The sequence below is a fragment of the Lithobates pipiens genome, unplaced genomic scaffold (assembly GCF_037356315.1).
Source record: "Lithobates pipiens isolate NorthernLeopardFrog02 unplaced genomic scaffold, aLitPip1_a1.2 Scaffold_22, whole genome shotgun sequence".
NCBI classification, from domain to species: domain Eukaryota; kingdom Metazoa; phylum Chordata; class Amphibia; order Anura; family Ranidae; genus Lithobates; species Lithobates pipiens.
The window spans coordinates 140,493,558-140,514,419 of record NW_027507784.1 but is presented as its reverse complement, the minus strand read 5'-3'; the positions used below and the strand labels follow the sequence as shown (position 1 = coordinate 140,514,419).

The window sequence follows — 20,862 nt, the reverse complement described above, 5'->3', positions numbered from 1 at the left end:
AGTCAACTATGTTTTTTTTTTTTTAAATCATAATGACAACAGAAACTACCCAAATGACCCTGATCAAAAATGTACATACCCTGGTGATTTTGGCCTGATAACATGCACACAAGTTGACACAAAGGGGTTTGAATGACTATTAAAAAGGTAACCATCCTCACCTGTAATCTGTGTGTGTATAAAAGATCAATGAGTTTCTGGACTCCTGACAAACCCTGGCATCTTTCATTCAGTGCTGCACTGATGTTTCTGGATTCTGAGTCATAGGGAAAGCAAAAAAAGTGTCAAAGGATCTGCAGGAAAAGGTAGTTGAACTGTATAAAACAGAAAAGGGATAGAAAAAGATATCCAAGGAATTGAGAATGCCAATCAGCAGTGTTCAAACTCTAATCAAGAATTGGAAAATGAGAGGTTCTGTTGAAACCAAGTTACGGTCAGGTAGACCAACTAAAATTTCAGCCACAACTGCCAGGAAAATTGTTCAGGATGCAAAGAAAAACCCACAAATAAGTTCAGGTGAAATACAGGGCTCTCTGAAAACATGCGGTGTGGCCGTTTCAAGATGCACAATAAGGAGGCACTTGAAGAAAGATGGGCTGCATGGTCGAGTCACCAGAAGAAAGCCATTACTACGCAAATGCCACAAAGTATCCCGCTTACAATACTCCAAACAGCACAGAGACAAGACTCAAACCTTCTGGCACAAAGTCATTTGGAGTGATGAAACCAAAATGTACCTTTTGGGACACAACCATAAACACTTTATTTGGAGAGAAATCAACAAGGCCTATGATGAAAGGTACACCATTCCTACTGTGAAACACGGAGGTGGATTACTGATGTTTTGGGGATGTGTAAGCAACAAAGGTACAGGAAAATTGGTCAAAATTGATGGCAAGATTAATGCAGTATGTCATCAAAAAATACTGAAGGAACATTTGCATTCATCAGTCAGGAAGCTGCACATGGGATGTACTTGGACAGTCCAACATGACAATGATCCAAAACACAAAGTCAAGTCGACCTGTCATTGGCTACAGCAGAATAAAGTGAAGGTTCTGGAGTGGTCATCTCAGTCTCTTGAGCTTGATATCATTGAGCCACTCTGGGGAGATCTCAAAACCCAAGCCCAAGAGTTTACAGGAACTGGAGGCTTTTGTCATGAGGAATGGGCAGCTTTACCATCTGAGAAGATAAATACAAATACCACAAAAGACTTCAAGCTGTCATTGATGTAAAAGGAGGCAATACACAGTATTAAGAACTAGGTTATGTAAACGATTGATCAGGATCATTTGGGTAGTTTCTGTTGTCATTCCGATTTAAAAAGAGTAAACATAGTTTATCGATAATAAATGGCTTCAGCCAAACACTAACCATGAGTGAAAGAAAAGTTTTTAGGTTCTCATTCATATTCTGTGAAAAATGGCCAAGAAATCATAAATTCTGCCAGGGTATGTAAACTTGAGCACAACTGTATACACTATATTACCAAAAGTATTGGGACGTCTGCCTTTACACGCACATTAACTTTAATGGCATCCCAGTCTTAGTCTGTAGGGTTCAACATTGCATTGGCCCACCCTTGCATCTTTAACAGCCATAACGCTTCTGGAAAGGCTGTACACAAGGTTGAGGAGTGCGTCTATGGGAGTGTTTGACCATTCTTTCAGAAGTGCATTTGTGAGGTCAGGCACTGATGTTAGACAAAAAGGCCTGGTTTGCAGTCTCCACTCTAGTTCATCCCAAAGGTGTTCTATCAGGTTGAAGTCAGGACAGTCAAGTTCCTCCACCCCAAACTTACTCATCCATGTCTTGGACTTTCCTTTGTGCACAGTCACGTTGGAACAAGAAGGGGCCACCCCCAAACTGTTCTCACAAGGCATGAAATTGTCCAAAATGTCTTGGTATGCTGACACCTTAAGAGTTCCCTTCACTGGAACTAAAGGGCCCAGTCTAAACCCTGAAAAGCAATCCCACACCATAATCCCCCCTCCACCAAATGATTTAGACCAGTGCACAAAGCAAGGTCCATAAAGACATGGATGAGCGAGTTTGGGGTGGAAGAACATGACTGTCCTACACAAAGTCCTGACCTCAACCTGACAAAACACCTTTGGGATGAATTGGAGTGGAGACTGCAAGACAGGACTTCTCAGCCAACAATAGTGCCTGACCTCACAAATGCACTTCTGGGAGAATGATCAAAAACATTCCCATAGACACACTCCTAAACTTTGTGGACGTCCTTCCCAGAAGAGTTGAAGTTGTTATAGCTGCAAAGGGTGGGCCAACTCAATATGGAACACTATTGACTAAGACTGGGATGCCATTAAAGTTGTGTGTGCTGTGTATGTAAAGGCAGGCGTCCAAATACTTTTGGTAATATAGTGTGACCACTGGACACAACAGACGGTCACATGATACCAATGTAAACTTCTTGTCATGAATGACTTTATATTCATGAACAGTTTGCTTACTGTTGCGATCTGATTGGCCCAAGCCAATTAAATGGTACCTGGCTACTTGTGTACCATGTTATTAGCTTAGCCAAGCACAGATCACAAGCAAGGTGTTCATGAGTAGAGCCTCAAACACACGGGCCGAAAGTCGGGAGACAACGGCTGGGTAAAAAATAAATAAAATGACCAACATTCGGCCCGTGTGTATATCGGTCTGTCCAACAGCAGCCAACCACCCCCGATCAATGGCAGAGAGCACTGGTCTGAGTGTTCTGATGAGGGAGCTGTCCCCCTGTAAGAGCACAACAGCTAAGCAGGGGAGATCACTAAACTAACCTTGCATGGTTAGTACAGCGGCTGTGCGTTTTTTCCTGCAAACGGTTAGTGTGTACCCAGCTTAGGAAACACGTTTATGACAGCTAAAGCTATTGCTTATACAGTGATGATCACTGTATAAGCAATAACAGTGTAAGAAAAACAAAATACAAAAAACAACAAGTGGTATAAGTGTCACTCTGGTGACAATTTCTGCTTTGATGACAGAATGTAAAAAAAAAAAAAAAAAAAAAAAAAAGAAGGTAATAAATTATTTACATTTTTTCCCCCTTTTCTTATATACTGTCATCAGTCAGTATACCTGATCACCACCATGCTAATCATGATGATGATGGTGTAATGTAGGGCTTGACAAACCCCAGACGCCAGGTCACCAATGCGACCAGAAATCGCAACCTGGCGCCTAAGCTGCCACCAGCCCACTCACTATTGATGCCCCAGACATGCAGCGCATTAAATGCCTTCCTCCTCCCTCCTCCACACTCAGCGGTGCCACGCTAAGTGTGTGAAACTGACAAGCAACGGAGAGAGGAGGATCTGTCAGATTTCAGCTTGATGTCGGGGTGGGAGGGACCCGGCCGGAGTGGGCAGGACCCGGCAGCTATCAAACACCAGCCAATGGGATCTGGGCGGGCCACTATGTGTATGTGGCATGCCCCTTTTCTTAAGCAGCCCAATCGTTGGCTGGTGTTTGATAGCTGCTGAGTCCCGCCCACCCATCCGGGCCCCGCTCACCCTGACATCAAGCTCAAATCTGACAGATCCGCCTCTCTGTTACTTGTCAGTTTCACACCCCACGCCCATTCCGACATTAAGCTCAATTCTGACAGCTCCTCTGTTACATTTCAGTAACAGAGTGCTCCTTGTGAAACCTGCCAGTGCTAAACAGTGCCATCTGCCAGTGCCACCGCCAATCAGTGCTACCTGCCAGTGTCACCTGCCACCACCAACCAGTGCCACCTGCTAGTGCCAACCAGTGCCACCGCCAATCAATGCCACCTGCAACCACTAGTGCCACCGCCAATCAGTGCCACCTGTCACCGCCAATCAGTGCCACCTACCAGTGCCAACTTCAGTCAGTACCACCTGCCAGTGCCACGTGTCACCGTCAATCAGTGCCACCTGCCAGTGCCAGCTGCCACCACCAACCAGTGCCACCTGCCAGTGCTAATCCGTGCCACCTGCCACTGCCAACCAGTGCCACGTGCCACGTGCCAGTACCAATAGTGCCACGTGCCAGTTCTAAAGCAGTGTCATCTGCCAGTTCCACATGCCTGCCAGTGCCACCTGCCAGTTTCACGTGCCTGCCAGTGCCACCTGCCAGTTCCACGTGCCTGCCAGTGACAACTAGTGCCACCGACAACCCAAGCCACCTGCCATCACCAACCAGGGCCACCTGCCACTTCCATACCAGTGCCACCTGCCAGTGCCAATAGTGCCACCTGCCAGTTCCAAACCAGTGTCACCTGCCAATGCCATCTGGCAGTTCCATGTGCTTGCCAGTGGCAACCAGTGCCACCGCCAATCAGTGCCACCTGGCAGTGCCACTGCCAATCAGTGCCATCTGCCAGTGCCAACTAGTGCCACCGCCAACCAGTGCCATCTGCCAGTGACAACTAGTGCCACCACCAACCAGGGCCACCTGCCATCAACAACCAGGGCCACCTGCCACTTCCAAACCAATGTCACCTGCCAGTTCCAAACCAGTGTCACCTGCCAATGCCATCTGGCAGTTCCACGTTCCTGCCAGTGGTAATCAGTGCCACCTGCCAGTGCCAACCAGTTCCATCTGTTGCCAGCCTTACTCTTTCTGGTCAACCATGATGCAACAGCATTTCATTGGAGTTATTGACTGGGTGCTCCATTGTGAGTTAGGGATAGGGGGTGAAAATGACTGGCCTTACCCCGGGAGCCGACAATCCATACCACTCTAAAAAAAAAAAAAAAAAAAAACAACTGGCTCCTAACTTTTTTAACTGGCTCCTAAATTCAAAGCAAATTTGTCAACCCCTGCTGTAATGCACTGATGGTAGTATGTAAAAGGAAAAAAAAAATCCACATTTTATTTTATTCTTAATTTTAAAAAAAACTGGCAGAAAATTACAACTTTAAAAAACTTGCCATGCCTCTTATGAAATTCCTCCAAGTGTCTACTTTCCAAAAACGGGTCATCTGGTTGATAATTGTACTGTCCTGGCATTTTAGGCCTCAAGAAACGAGATAGGCCGTCAGTACATCAGGACTAATACATTTTCAAATATATTTACTATAGTTTGTAGACGCTATACCTTTTACCAAAGACATATAGCAGAATACATTTTGGACTAAATATATGAAGAAATTTGATTTGGACAGATTTTATAATAGAATGTGGAAAATGTTAGCTAAAATTGTTAAAATTTTTAGTAATTTTTGTTTATATAGCAAAAAATAAAAAGTAGCCAGTGGTGATCAAATACTACCAAAAGAAAGCTCTATTTGTATTAAAAAAAAAATTTATAAAAATTTAATTTGGGTACAGCGTTGCATGACTGCGCAACTGCCAGTTAAAAAGCGCAGTGTCAAATAGCAAAAAATGCCCTGGTCATGAAGGGGGTAAAACCTTTGGGAGCTCAAGTGGTCAATACGCGCAACAACAAAACTAAAAAATAAATAAATAGAGTAACAAAAAATAAATAAGAGAGAAAAGAGCTAAACAAAAGTTAGTGGTTTGGCAGAAAGTGACCGGCCAGAATGTAAAAGCAGATGGTCAGAAAATGAAAGTGACTGCCCAGAAAGTAATGACAGCTGGACAGGGTGAAAGGGCGACAGGCTGGTCAGAAAGTAAAATCTGGTCCTCAGCAAAAAATAAAGCGGCTGGGTAAATCAAAAAAGCATCGGTTTTTGGTCATAAAGTGAAAAACGTCCTATTAGAGGGGCATAGGTGATCCTTAGGTTTAAAGCAATCCTTAAGCCAATGAATACCACTGATCTAGGGGTTAGAATCCCCCTCGCATAGAATACTTTTGCCCTTGTCCAGAAGTGTGTTTCTGCCCTGCTGCATATATTACAGGATTTCTATTCAACCTTAAAAATAAAAATTAGGAAAGCATCCCAATACCTTGACCTTTGTCCAGTCTTCCTGGAATATGGTTTTATCTGCTTCATCATTAGACTGGAGTAAATGAGCTCGGAACTCATCCCCAACTATCCGTAAATGCTGGGCAAATACCATACTGCGCCGTGTCTAAATGCAGAAACAAACAGCATTATATAGGATATTTGTACAATTGTGTATGTTATGTTGATACTGCTGGTGGCTAAATCTTTCACATGGACAAAAAATTGTTTGAATTGTGGGGTTTTTATCAGTTATGTGCTGTTTTTTGTTCAGTCTCACTTCCTTTGCTACAAAATCAAGCAAGGAGAATAAGATCGATGAATCCAGTCTTGCCACCAAAGCCCCTGAGAGTATGAGTAATTATCAGGTTTGGGTGGACAATAGACAAAGATATATGCTCAGAAAGCAACAAATTTTATTTTCTCCAATACTTACATCCCAATAATCTTTGCCTCCATAATGATCATGTAGAAGATTCTCAGCTCTGTCTAGCATTACTGACCTAGAAGAGGACAGGAAACTTTGACTTAGGCTGTTACTACAGTGGAAGAAGTAAGATTCGATGGAGCTCAGACGCACGACTTCTCACCTTGCTGATGTGTTTTTCAGAAGCACCGGTGCAATGATAGATGCAGAACCTTGTACTGAAAGGCACGTGACGTTTAAACCTCTGGTCTCTTCATAGCCCCAAAACCAGCCCCTGTGAATTGAAAGATTATATATTCAGTGCAAGTTTTTTCCCCATTTAAGTTTTTCATGTAAAGACTTGCATTTAGCAGTGGCAAAAGCAACAGTTCAATATAAAAAACAAAACAAAAAAAAAATCAGTTTTCTTGCTAAAAATAAAATCTAAAATTATAATTGCTATAAAAATTATAAAGACCTATATAAAATACGGTAGTTTGATAAAGAAAGCTGATAAAACTGCAGGTTGGGCAGGAAGCACTATTTCTTGTGTATAGCAAAGTTGGCAACATTTGCCCAGGGGGTTTCTCTGCCTTCTGGACCAAAAGTGCAGGCGCTGTGTGAGACTGAACCTACTAGACACAAGACATTTTTCAACCTTACTGACTATGTAAATAACAATCAGAGATCTGTACAGTTTCCATTATGACCCACTTCCTTATACCGCTTAATACGACTATTTTTTACTAAAGTGTAAACTGAAACTCAACTAGCTGCTGAACAAGATATGTAAAAGTGAATGCAAAATTAAAATTATAGATTAAATATATATTTTTTTTATTCCTTAAGAAAATACATTTGGTTTCCATTCTATTTAACAATTAAATTATAGATTAAAATTGAGAGCAAGTGGTGGGACTTATATGAAGCACACAAAAGGAAGTCAAGTGACCAAATGTGCTGGTGGTAGTACAACTCCGATACCAGAGTGGATGAATGAGCTGACAAATGCAAATGGAATTCCATATCAAGTGTGTAGTCTACAAGCTCAGCTGGCTTAAAGCGGAGGTCCACCCTAAAGTGGAGCTTCCGCTCACTGGAACCCTCCCCCCCTCCGGCGCCACAATTGGCACCTTTCAGGGGGGAGGGGGGGGGGGGTGTAGGTACCTGTACAGTACAGGTATCTGCACCCACTTCCGGCATAGATATCTGCAGAAGGTATACCCCTTTCCGCAGAATCTACGCCCCTTTCCGAAGGTCCCCCGCTGTCTGCTGGGAAACACATGGATCCCAGAGACAGCAGGGACCATCCTTATTGCGCAGCGCGACTCGCGCATGCGCAGTAGGGAACCGGGAAATGAAGCCGAAAGTGTCATTATTTTAAAAGTCAGCAGCTGCAGTATTTGTAGCTGCTGGCTTAAAAAAAAAAAAAAAAAAAAAAAAAAAATACGGCGGACTCCCGCTTTAAGGCTCGTTTATACATGGACCAAAAATTGGCTGGTTCTGCAAGAACTGGCTGAATTTCACTGTGTGTTCAACAGAAGCCGAACTAACAACCGGCATCTATCAAATGGTCCTGCTGGAATTCCAGCATTTAATCAGCGCTTCCAGCCAATGCCTGACCTGTGTATTCGGACAGGGAAGGAGTCAGTGCTGTCAGAATCCAATAGTGCAATGGGGGGCGATCCCCACATCAACATCGCTTGTGTGGATGCAGGGATCTGTCAATTTTTTTTCCATTCAACCCATGGTTGAACAGAACAATGAAAAATAAAAAGTGATCCGTTGCTTTAATCTGGGGCAGGGAACTAGACTCCAAAGTGTAATTACAATGTTTGTTATTGTGCTCCAGGTTAGTAATGGACCAATAAAAACTCAACATAGTATAAGTAGCAGATAAGCTCTAACATTTCTGCAATACAGTTGCTTTCAAATGAAGTGAACTTACTTTGAAATCTTGCAATAATGTCCTCTTTAAAAGGGTATAATTCTAAAATATTTGAGCTATTGGAAAGCACAAACTGTAGCTATCAATATAATTGCTAGACTCCCTGCTAATTTGCTACAGCATCAAGCTGTGCTCTTGCTCTCTGATGTTGCAAGCTTGTTTTTCCCCATCAAGTCGAACAGCTAATGAATCTTGATGGCTAAGTGACAGAGTGACAAATCGTTTTCAAAATTTCCCTGTTAGCGATCCCATAGAAAACCATTGTGAATTCTTAGCATTGAGTTCTCTGTAACTGAATAGAAGGGGGGAGGGGGGGGGGGGGTAATTATTGCAAGAAAATCACCCATGTGTCCTCAGCTTTACAAAGATAATTCCCCCTGACAATGTTTTTATCCTTTATTTCTCGCCCAAAGAAGCCATGTTTGTTTAGACATCATCCAGGGTCAGTATTTACTTCCTGGATCGAGATGCTGGCTTAGGAATGATACAATTATATAAATCTGGGTTCTTAAATGTGTACACAAATGTTTAAAACAGATAAGTCCTCTGCTGCAGCCTCCTACCTTGTGAGTTGTTACAAAGTACCAATATTGAATTTGGATCACTGGGGAACAAGAGACTGAGGAAATGCTTCCTCCTACCTGCAGCAAACTGGTGACATCAAGTCAGCCTATGTGGAGTCACTGGACTGGAGCTCAAGAACTGCTTTTGGAGGATAAAAGGTACCGTATTCTGAGTAAAATATTTGTATTGTATATTTTGATGTACTTTGAATTTATGCTTGAAAACTTACTGAAAGGTCCACGTTAATGTGGTTTGAGCTCTTATTGTTATGAACACAATACATTTTACCTGTTCACATACAGCTTTGGTAAATACAAAAGCATTTGAATCCACCAAATACAAAAAAAAGTTTCAGGAATGTTACTTGAATAGAATTTCTGTGGTCTAAATGTCCTTGAGATGCAGTTAATAATCACACAATAATCTTTGTTGCATATACCCTGTTTCCCCTAAAATAAGACCTAACGTGATTGTCGGTGTTGGCTGCAATATAAGCCCTACCACCCAAATAAGCCCTACTCTGTTTCCTCAAAAATAAGCCCTACCCTGAAAAGAAGACCTACAAGGACTTTAACTAGGGCTTATTTGGGGGGTAGGGCTTTTATTGCAGCTATCACCGACAATCACACTAGGTCTTATTTTAGGGGAAACAGGGTAGTAATAAGGTGAGTAAAAAGTAACATTATAGTCAGTGTACCTGTAATAGCCATTCTTATCCTCAGAGTACATGAGTTTATCAATGCATGGTCTCTGGTCCACTTTTTCCTCCCATGTGCCTTCTTTCCATCCTTCAGCATAGCCTTGCAGAACATACACCTGGTCAATGAATGGCCCTCCAGATTCTAGAAGTAATCAGTATAACCAATTAAATGACAGAGTCAACAAGGGCATAACAGGAGAAACATGCATACACGGGCTAATTTATTGTTCTTGAACATTGGTGTGCACCTCACACAGCAGTGGTAAAACATTTTGGTTTTCCATTTTTGTTTTTGGCTATGCATCACGTGTGGAAATGTAGTACTATGGTCCTGAGACAACAGACAAATAAAATAAGGAACAGTTTATAGGGACATTGTAGGGTCTGCCAAGAACCCCTTTTCCCTCTTTTTCCTTCTCTAGCTCAGAAATAAGTATGAAGGTCGGATATGACTAATGGATCAATGCAAGAGTGATTGAGGGAAAAAAATAAATAAAAAAAGTAGAGATGTGTAATGAGCAGTAATCCTGTGTATGTTTATGATGAAATTGTTGCCATAATGTAATTATTTGGATCCCAAGCCAAACTATCATAATGGTCCAGTAGTGACAGTGTTGAAAAAGAGAGAAAATATATATATATATATATATATATATATATATATAAAAATTTCTCTCTTTCTTAACAACACTGTCACTACTGGACCATTATGATAGTTTGGCATATACATATATAGGATGATTGATTGAACTGAACAGCGCTTGCCTCACCCCACCTCTATGTAATGGGAACTATAGAATTGATCAATAAGTATGTGGTTACACTGGTAAATATCAAGATAACAATTGTGACTGAGTGGCAAATATAAAATACTGACTATATAATATTACATCAAAAAAAATATATAGTGACTTGAATTTACAATAAGAAAATGACTCGTGATTATATATATTTATATGTGCAAATACAGCTGAAAAAAAGTTCTTGGTGCTCCAAAGGTGACTATATTTTCACCACTGTGATTCCGCACTCACCAGATGGGTTGGACTCCTTATGGCAGAGTCAACTGTGCTTTAGATCTCTTCGGGGGGGGGGGGGGGGGGGGGGGGGGGGGAGGAGGCACCTATCTCTCAAGGTTTTTCACCGAGCACTCTCACTACGATGGCTGGCCTCCTATAGTGGCACTAAAAATCCAGAGTGTTCAGGCATGGAATATACAACCAGAGGTCACCTCATAGCGCAAGATCCTGTAAAAACCTTTATACAGCATAGGCATCTTATAGTAATAATTCTTTAAAACAATTTATGCTTTTGATAATGTTGCACCTTGATGACGAAATGCATCAAGCCTGATACATTTCTGGCACAGACGTTGGAACACATGCTGATCTGCGGACAGCTTTATTCAACAGAAACCGACAGCTGCCCGGGGATGTTTTTATTAGAGCTGTTGACAACAACTTTTTAAAGGCATTTTTACCTTAAGATGCCTATGCTGAATAAAGGTTTTTAAAAAGGATCTTACACTGAGGAGACCTCTGTTTGTATATTCCATGCCTGCACACCCTGGATTTTGAGTGCCACTACAGGAGGGCAGCCATCACAGCAGGAGTGCTCATTGAAAACTGTTGAGGGATAGCTTCCCCCCCCCCAAGAGACCTAAACCACAGTTGACTCTTTCTGCCATAAGGCAAAAGAGTCCAACCCATCTGGTGAGTGCGGAACCACACAGTGGTGAAAACCATAGTCATCTTTGAAGCACGGAGCACCAAGCACTTTTTTTCTGCTATATTCGCACATATAATCATATCATCATCATATAAACATACAGTGCCTTGCGAAAGTATTCGGCCCCCTTGAACTTTTCAACCTTTTGCCACATTTCAGGCTTCAAACAAAGATATAAAATTTAAATTTTTTGTGAAGAATCACCAACAAGTGGGACACAATTGTGAAGTGGAACAAAATCTATTGGATATTTTAAACTTTTTTAGCAAATAAAAAAACTGAAAAGTGGTGCGTGCAAAATTATTCGGCCCCTTTACTTTCAGTGCAGCAAACTCACTCCAGAAGTTCAGCGAGGATCTCTGAATGATCCAATGTTGTCCTAAATGACTGATGGTGATAAATAGAATCCACCTGTGTGTAATCAAGTCTCTGTATAAATGCACCTGCTCTGTGATAGTCTCAGGGTTCTGTTGAAAGCGCAGAGAGCATCATGAAGACCAAGGAACACACCAGGCAGGTCCGTAATACTGTTGTGAAGAAGTTTAAAAGCTAGATTTGGAAACAAAAAGATTTCCCAAGCTTTAAACATCCCAAGGAGCATTGTGCAAGCGATCATTTTGAAATGGAAGGAGTATCAGACCACTGCAAATCTACCAAGACCTGGCCGTCCCTCTAAACTTTCAGCTCAGACAAGGAGAAGACTGATCAGAGATGCAGCCAAGAGGCCCATGATCACTCTGGATGAACTGCAGAGAACTACAGCTGAGGTGGGAGAGTCTGTCCATAGGACAACAATCAGTCGTACACTGCACAAATCTGGCCTTTATGGAAGAGTGGCAAGAAGAAAGCCATTTCTCAAAGATATCCATAAAAAGTCTCGTCTAAAGTTTGCCACAAGCCACCTGGGAGACACACCAAACATGTGGAAGAAGGTGCTCTGGTCAGATGAAACCAAAACCGAACTTTTTGCCCACAATGCAAAACGATACTTTAGTAAAGAAAGTTATTCCTGTGCCTAATCAGGGTAAAAGTAGATAGTGTACTGCTGCACACACTGGGAGGGAAATATCTGAACCCAGAGGAGTAATAAGTAAAGAAAAAGAGGTAGTGGTGCGCTGTACGATGGTGGAATATACCTATCAACAAGGGCAATATACTGAATCCACAGTTAGGAAGTACAGAATAAAGTTGAGGGTAAAATAAATAGGTAAAAAACACAATATAAATGTGTGCCTATTAAAATAGTAATACTTTTAGTGCTGATATAATTTTAAACATCAGTATATAAAATATAGTATAAGAACAACGTAAAAATTAACAATATCTATTCCAAAGTGCAGCGTGTTGCGATAACAAAAAAAATAAAAAAATAAAAAAATAAAAAATCGCATAAAGTGCAAGTGCTCTATCAGGCGCATGACAAGCCGACCGCTTATGGGTCAACATGGGCGTGTTGGACACATTTCCGTAACTCCACATTGCCTAACAACCCTGGGAACTTAGGGTTGGTCAATTTGCAGAACACTCCGCCACCACCACCCCAGTAGGTTACTTATTTCTCGGTGTTCAATCACAGTACTGCGGACGACGCCCTTTTGCCACCGCTTATACTACCTTATTCTATCCATCCTTGTATGTTTCTCACTGCACACCCTCCGGTCACAGTCAGATCCCTCTAGGGGTGACCGGAGACAGATATATATTCAACCACACTTTCCCACAATAACCAATTCCCCTTTCCCTACCCTTCCCCCTTCCCTCTACCATTACTTTGGCCCCTATTCCTTCTAATATGGTCATGTCTCTTTGCCAGCTTCGCATATGTTCACTATTTTCACTGTGTATTTTTCCCTATATTGAGGCATCAGTACTTTATTCAATGTTTATCTTGTTCAGATCCAATTCTGATAACTGTCATTATTCTGTTTTTGAAACTTTGGCTTGTGTATTCATTCTTCTGTATTTTGTGAAAACTCAATAAAATATAAAAAAAAAAAAAAAAAAAAAAGTGCAAGTGCTCTGGTGTGATGCGCATAGGCAAACCTTCAAATATATATAGAAATATTGTGACAAACAAAACTGGTGTATTGAACAAATGTCCGTATTCAAGTGCAGAGTGCTGCGATTATTCCTATAATCGCAAATATGGAGAGCTGCGCCAATAGCATTAAATGAATAAGATAACTATATAAATGTAACCATATAAAGGACATATGACATTCATACAAAATTGATGCCTAATTGCCAAAAGCAATCACTAAACGTGCATATAATGATCACAAAAAATGTATGCGCAAATTTTATATAGTCTATAAAAAATAGAGACCATACATAGAAATAGATATGAAGACTATAAAATTAAAGTCCATTAGGATGTTCCAATGTTCCAGCGATCAGCATATCACCACCGTGGTCACACACACACCCTGAGAATCTGTGCCCGTCACCAGATAAGTGATGCGCTTGCCAGATGAATGAACAGTAACAGCCTTAATGATTTATAATTCGAGGCAGAGAGGTTAGAGCATCAATCAAGGTTCTTGTATCCAGATGACCCTCAGTACAGATATGTGGCCAAATCCCAGTCTTTAGGGCTCCAATGGGTATAGCATCGGTAACACCATTAAAGAAAAAGAAATGCCTCCATAGCGTAAAATCGTTCAGAAAATTTATTAAAATAAAAGAATCGCACTTACATACAACAGCTTTCTGTCAGGCATCAAAACAGAACAAACTACGCCGGCCGGCATACAAACAAGCGTCCCGTCCTCCCCTCATAGAGCGTGGTGGCGTCACTGCGTACCTTCCCAGTGGTGACGCCACCACGCTCCATACTAAAGGGAATCTCCACCATTGTACAGCGCACCACTACCTCTTTTTTTCTTTACTTATTACACCATCCCCACTGTCAAACATGGTGGTGGCAGCATCATGGTTTGGGCCTGCTTTTCTTCAGCAGGGACAGGGAAGATGGTTAAAATTGAGGGGAAGATGGATGCAGCCAAATACAGGACCATTCTGGATGAAAACCTGTTGGAGTCTGCAAAAGACCTGAAACTGGGACGGAGATTTATCTTCCAACAAGACAATGATCCCAAACATACAGCAAAATCTACAAAGGAATGGTTCACAAATAAATGTATCCAGGAGTTAGAATGGCCAAGTCAAAGTCCAGACCTGAATCCAATCGAGAATCTGTGGAAAGAGCTGAAAACTGCTGTTCACAAATGCTCTCCATCCAACCTCACTGAGCTCGAGCTGTTTTTCAAGGAAGAATGGGCAAGAATTTCAGTCTCTCGATGTGAAAAACTGATAGAGACATACCCCAAGTGACTTGCAGCTGTAATCGCAGCAAAAGGTGGCTCTACAAAGTATTAACGCAAGGGGGCCGAATAATTTTGCACGCCCCACTTAACAAAAAGTTTAAAAAATCCAATAGATTTCGTTCCACTTCACAATTGTGTCCCACTTGTTGGTGATTCTTCACAAAAAATAATTTTTTTTATATATTTATGTTTGAAGCCTGAAATGTGGCAAAAGGTTGAAAAGTTCAAGGGGGCCGAATACTTTCACAAGGCACTGTATACAGCATCGGTCCGAATTAGCCACACCACAATACCAAGGCATGAGTGTCACCTAATTCATATATATATATATGTAAGGTTTTGCATTGACATGGCATGGCATTATAAGATTAAAGCAGAAAGTAGGGAGCACAGACCTAGTGCATTAAGCGTGTAAAGCATCCTTTCTGAACAAGGGTTCCAAGAGGTTAACAGGGGTTCCTTGAGCTATAAGCAATTTCTGACTCTCATATGTAACCACTGACCCCAATGGTTTTTAAACTATCTGTAAAGGAAGACCACTGACTACTGTCCTAAGGGAGCCGGTCTCCACTGACCATCTATGTAAAGGAAGAATATCACTAACCACTGATGTAAAGGGACCCTTCACTGACCACTTGTATAGGGGGCGCTTCTGAAGTGACCTACTTCTCACACTAAAGTGTAATAAGCTGTGAAGTTTCCTGAGATCTGAAAGCCATTTCAAGGGTTCCTCCATGATAAAAAGTTAAAGAATACTGGTGTAAGCGTTTTGTATAAGAACAATGATATTGCACTCAAAGCTGCTTTGTTAATGCTAGTAACAGATTGCATCATATATGTCATTTTTTATTTTGCCTTTAGGGCCACTTTAAAGCACATGAACCAGGAAGACACACCCTCAGTGAATATTTGGTGAATGCAATATTCACTGCTTTATAAATGCACTATATTACAAAAAGTAGCGGGACACCTGCCTTTACTGAACATTAATGACATCCCAGTCTTAGTCCATAGGGTTCAATATTGAGTTGGCCCACCCTTTGCAGCTATATCAGCTTCAACTGTTCTGGGAAGGCTGTCCACAAGGTTTAGGAGTGTGTCTATGGGAATGTTTGACCATTCTTCCAGAAGTACAATTGTGAGGTCAGGCACTGATGTGAACTAGAATACCTGGCTTTTAATTCATTCCAAAAGGTAGTCTATCGGGTTGAGGTAAGGACACTGCGGGCCAATCAAGTTCCTCCACCCCAAACTTGCTCATCCATATCTTTATGGACCTTGTTTGGTCCAAATCATTTGGTGGAGGGGGGATTATGGTGTGGGGTTGTTTTTCAGGGTGAAGAGTGAAGAGAACTCTTAAGGCGTCAACATACCAAGACATTTTGGACAATTTCAGGCTCCCAACTTTGTGGGAACAATTTGGGAATGACCCCTTCCTGTTCCAACATGACTGTGCACCAGTGCAGGTCCATAAAGACATGGATGAGCAAGTTTGGGGTGGAGGAACTTGACTTGCCTGACTTCAACCCTACAGGACACCTTTGAGATGAGTTAGTGGAGACTGCGAGCCAGGCCTTCTCATCCACATCAGTGCCTGACCTCCCAAATGTGCTTCTGGAAGAATGGTCAAACATTCCTAGAGACACGCTCCTAAAGCTTGTGGCCAGCCCTCCCAGAAGAGTTAAGACTGTTATAGCTGCAAAGGGTGGGCCAATTCAATATTAAACCCAACGGACTAAGACTGGGATGCAATTAAAATTCATTTGCGTGTAAAGGCATCCCAATACTTTTGGTAATATAGTGTATATCCCATAGTATTGACTGTCAAATTACCATAACCAGATTCCCAGCCATGAGCCAAGTTCCTATTACTGTTTGCTAGTGTAGGTTAAAATCTATTAAAATGCTCTAAAGAATATTGAACAGTTCTTCCTGCAAAAGAAACACGTGCAGGGTGCCATGATGACAGATCCCTAAAGGGTGGTTCATGACGCCCTAGGGATACAGGAGGTGGGTTGGACATCACAAACCACCCTGTGGGTCACGAAGAGGACCAAAGCTTGACTAGATAGTGGTGAGTCTGCAGGGGACAGTGCTGAGGTTAAGGCAAGCATTGCAGGGAAAGTTTCAGGTATTATTTTACAAATGCTGGGCAACATATTTTTAATAATAGTGGTATCAACATGGTACCCAGGAACTTAGGTAAAGGAAGTATGCAGTGTCACTGCCACGTAGTTATGTTTGCAGCAGTATGGTACATAAAAGCTAGAGCAGGGATATGCAATTAGCGGACCTCCAGCTGATGCAGAACTACAAGTCCCATGAGGCACAACAAGACTGACAGCCACAAGCATGACACCCAGAGGCATGATGGGACTTGTAGTTTTGCAACAGCTGAAGGTCCACTAATTGCATATCCGTGAGCTAGAGCAAGACACCCCACTTGTACACTCAAGACTAGTGGTCTCCAAACTGTGGTCCTTTGCTTGTATTTATCTGGCTCACACTCTTCCCCCCCTGACATCAACAATAGGGTATTATTCTTTCCACTGACACCAAAGATGGGGCACTATACCACCCCCCCCCCCCCCCCCCACTGATACCAACAATAGGGCACTAGTCTTCCCGCTAATACCAATGATTGAGAATTATTCCTCCCACCTAACCACAGTTTTTTTTTATCCCCGCTTGCCACCAAGCCTGAGGCATTATCTCTACTCCCATTGTCCACAGTGCAGCCCATCTAAATTCTGAAGGCCAGTAAACTGGCCCCTTGTTTAGAATGTAGACCTCTGCTTAAGACTGGTGTGTATGGGACTGTTCCTATCAAAGGTGGTTAATTTGTAGCTCTTCAAGCTTTCTGTCATTTTTAATGACAATCACAAACATGTAATTTAGCACATTTATTAGTGTGTAGAAGTCTAGAATAAAGATTGTATCCTTACAAACTTCTGTGAAAGATCCACATTTTATTGTTAAGAAATGTTATGACTCACCAGCTAGGAAATCTTCATATTCAATCACAGGGATATTTTTGTTGAGACCGTCTAGATCAAAGAATTCAGCCCAAGGAATGCGTATTTGGTGGATGTCAGGACTCTGCCAGTGGTAAAGCCTCCCCCAGGGCGGAAGAACCAACACCCACTCTGAGCGCTTTCTTAATGTCTTTAGAAGCGAGGCCATGCGAATATAAACATCCCTGCGAAGATTAAATCCTTCTGGAGGATTCACATCGTACAACAGATACCTAGATGATAAAATTAAATATACAGTTTTACTCTAACACATGACTGGACATAGATATTACAAAAGAATCACAACAACTTATTGATCACAGATTTTAAAGGAAAGAAATTAATGTAAACTATCCAAACAAGACAAAGCTATTAAATGGAAAATAACTAAAGCCCTTTAGGCTGAACATTGGCCAAGACAGGTCATTATGGGCATACCTTGCCAATCATTCTACTTATAGAAAGTGCCCAACAATTATGTTTGATAAAAATCCCCTAGGACAGTAATCTCCAAACTCTGGCCCCTTGCTTGCCTTTATCGCCCCCCCGAAGGGCACTGTTCCTCTAACTTACATCCACAATGAGGCACTATTCTTCCTACTGAAACCAATAATGGTGTACTATTCCTCCACTGACACCAATGATGGTGCTCTATTCTTCCTCCCACTACCAATGATTGGGCACTATTCCTCCCACTGACACCATCGATGGGGCACCATTCCTTCCACTGACACCAACGATGGGGCACCATTCTTCCTACTGACACCAACGATGGGGCACCATTCCTTCCACTGACACCAACGATGGGGCACCATTCCTTCCACTGACACTAACATCTGCACCCCACAAAGTCTGAAGGACAGTAAACTGGTCCTTTATTTAGAAAATGTGCAGTCCCCTGCCCTAGGATATGAAATATGCAACTGTACATGCATCATGACTTTGTGTTGGACTCTTAAGCTGTTCCCCATTTTTAGAAATATATGGAAGATTTGTTTAATATAGGGTATAGTTGTATTAACTTGATGCTGACCGCCGGCTATCAAATGACGGCCAGGCGGCGCACCTATTGCGGCGGGAGGCCGTCATATGACGGCCTTCCGTTTAAACAGGGAATGCGCGCGATCGTGCGCGCGCATCCCTGTTTCTTCGGTGGCGGCGTGTCACGGAGACACCGTTAGCCACCGAAGGGGGTGAACAGCCGTTGGTTATGGCTGTTTACCACGTGATCGGCCGTGATGAAGTCACGGCCGATCACAGATGGTCACACCCCCACTGTGCACGGTGCATGCGCGCGATCGTGAGCGCGCTGCGCGTGCACGTCGGTGGCGGCGTGTTCCCCGGGAACACTGCTCGTCACCGACGCTGGTAAACAGCCATTGGCTGGCTGTTTACCCACGTGATCGGCTGTGATCCTTTCACAGCCGATCACTAAAATGTAAACAAACCGCGGTAACGAGATGTTACCGGGTTCTCCTCCTCACACACCGATCGTGTGTGAGGAGGAGATTGCAGTAACATCTCGTTACCGCCTACAGTGTACACCAACACACACTGATTGCCCCCCCCCCCCCAATAAAGAGGACCTGTCACCACCCCTCATAGTACCTGTCAATCACAGTCCATCAGAGTACCTGTCCCCGCCCATCAGGGTACCCGAGTACCTGTCCCCGCCCATCAGGGTACCCGAGTACTTGTCACGGCCCATCAGGGTACCCGAGTACCTGTCACGGCCCATCAGGGTACCCGAGTACCTGTCACGGCCCATCAGGGTACCCGAGTACCTGTCACGGCCCATCAGGGTACCCGAGTACCTGTCACAGTCCATCCGAGTACCCGAGTACCTGTCACAGTCCATCCAAGTACCTGTCACAGTCCATCCGAGTACCCGAGTACCTGTCACAGTTCATCCGAGTACCCGAGTACCTGTCACAGTTCATCCGAGTACCCGAGTACCTGTCACAGTTCATCCGAGTACCTGAGTACCTGTCACAGTTCATCCGAGTACCAGAGTACCTGTCACAGTTCATCCGGAGTACCAGAGTACCTGTCACAGTCCATATGGAGTACCCAAATACCAGTCACCAGGCCATCAGAGTACCAGAGTACCTGTCACCAGGCCATCAGAGTACCAGAGTACCTGTCACCAGGCCATCAGAGTACCAGAGTACCTGTCACCAGGCCATCAGAGTACCAGAGTACCTGTCACCAGGCCATCAGAGTACCTATCACCAGGCCATCAGGATACCAGAGTACCTGTCACCAGGCCATCAGAGTACCTATTTGCAGCCCATGTCTCATAGAATACACGTTGGGGTGTTTGCTTTCCAAAATGGGGTCATTTTGTGGGTAATTTCACTGTCCTGGTGGTCCAGGACCTTCAAAAGTGTGATAGGTAGGAATGAAATGAGATGTGTCATTTATGCTCCTAGAACACCTGAACATACTACTTCAATGTTCGGCCTCTCTATGTGACCAGGCTGTGTAAAAGTCCTACACATGTGGTATCGCCATACTCGGGAGGAGTAGCAGAATGTATTTTGGGGTGTAATTTTTTGCTATATACATGCTATGTGTTAGAAATATCTTATAAATTGACAATTTTGTGTAAAAGAAAAATGCGTTTTAATTTTTTTCCACATATTCCAAAAACTTCTGGAAAAAAGTACCAGTTACTTACCGGTAACTGTCTTTCTGGGAAATCTTCCAGGACGGCACACCTGAGAGATGAGAGGCTCCTCCCTACAGGAAACACAATCAATCGACAGCTGTTTTAAGTCCCCACCCTTCCCCTTGATCCTCAGTTTGTAGAGAAGTAACTCCTGAACCAGGTTCACAAGGGAAATCATTCCTCATAGGTACTCACCTTCTAGTGTTCTAGAATTTTCCCTCCTCCAACGGGCGGGAAGTAGGCCTGCCGTCCTGGAAGATTTCCCAGAAAGACAGTTACCGGTAAGTAACTGGTACTTTTCTCAAGTCATCTTCCAGGACGGCACACCTGAGAGGATAAACAAGTACCTCAGGCCTACCTTAGGGTGGGGCCACTGCAAAACCCTCTTGGCGAACCTTGGCTCTGCAGTGAGCTTTACCTCCACTCCATACGCTCATATGCTTGATGAAGGCATGTTAGCTGGATCATGCGGCTGATCTGCAGGTCTGCTCCACAGATGTTCCTGCCTTTTCCGCTTCAGATGCAGTATCTAGGTGAAATGGGCTCTTAAAAATGGAATCAGAAAACATGTTAAACTTGTAGGTTAGCAATGTTGCCTATCTCACACA

The 20,862-nt window shown here is 42.9% G+C and overlaps 1 protein-coding gene across 1 annotated transcript in view; it reads right to left on the bottom strand.

Annotated features, from left to right (window-relative positions):
* POFUT2 (protein O-fucosyltransferase 2) overlaps positions 1–20,862 on the bottom strand; it is a 43,078-nt gene that overhangs the window by 11,339 nt on the left and 10,877 nt on the right. Inside the window, exons 2-6 of the mRNA XM_077448403.1 lie at positions 17,566–17,816; positions 9,513–9,657; positions 6,488–6,598; positions 6,334–6,400; positions 5,899–6,024 (exon numbers count right to left, since the gene is read on the bottom strand). Coding sequence (XP_077304529.1) covers positions 5,899–6,024; positions 6,334–6,400; positions 6,488–6,598; positions 9,513–9,657; positions 17,566–17,816 — 700 coding nt within the window. The remainder of the gene's footprint in view (positions 1–5,898; positions 6,025–6,333; positions 6,401–6,487; positions 6,599–9,512; positions 9,658–17,565; positions 17,817–20,862) is intronic.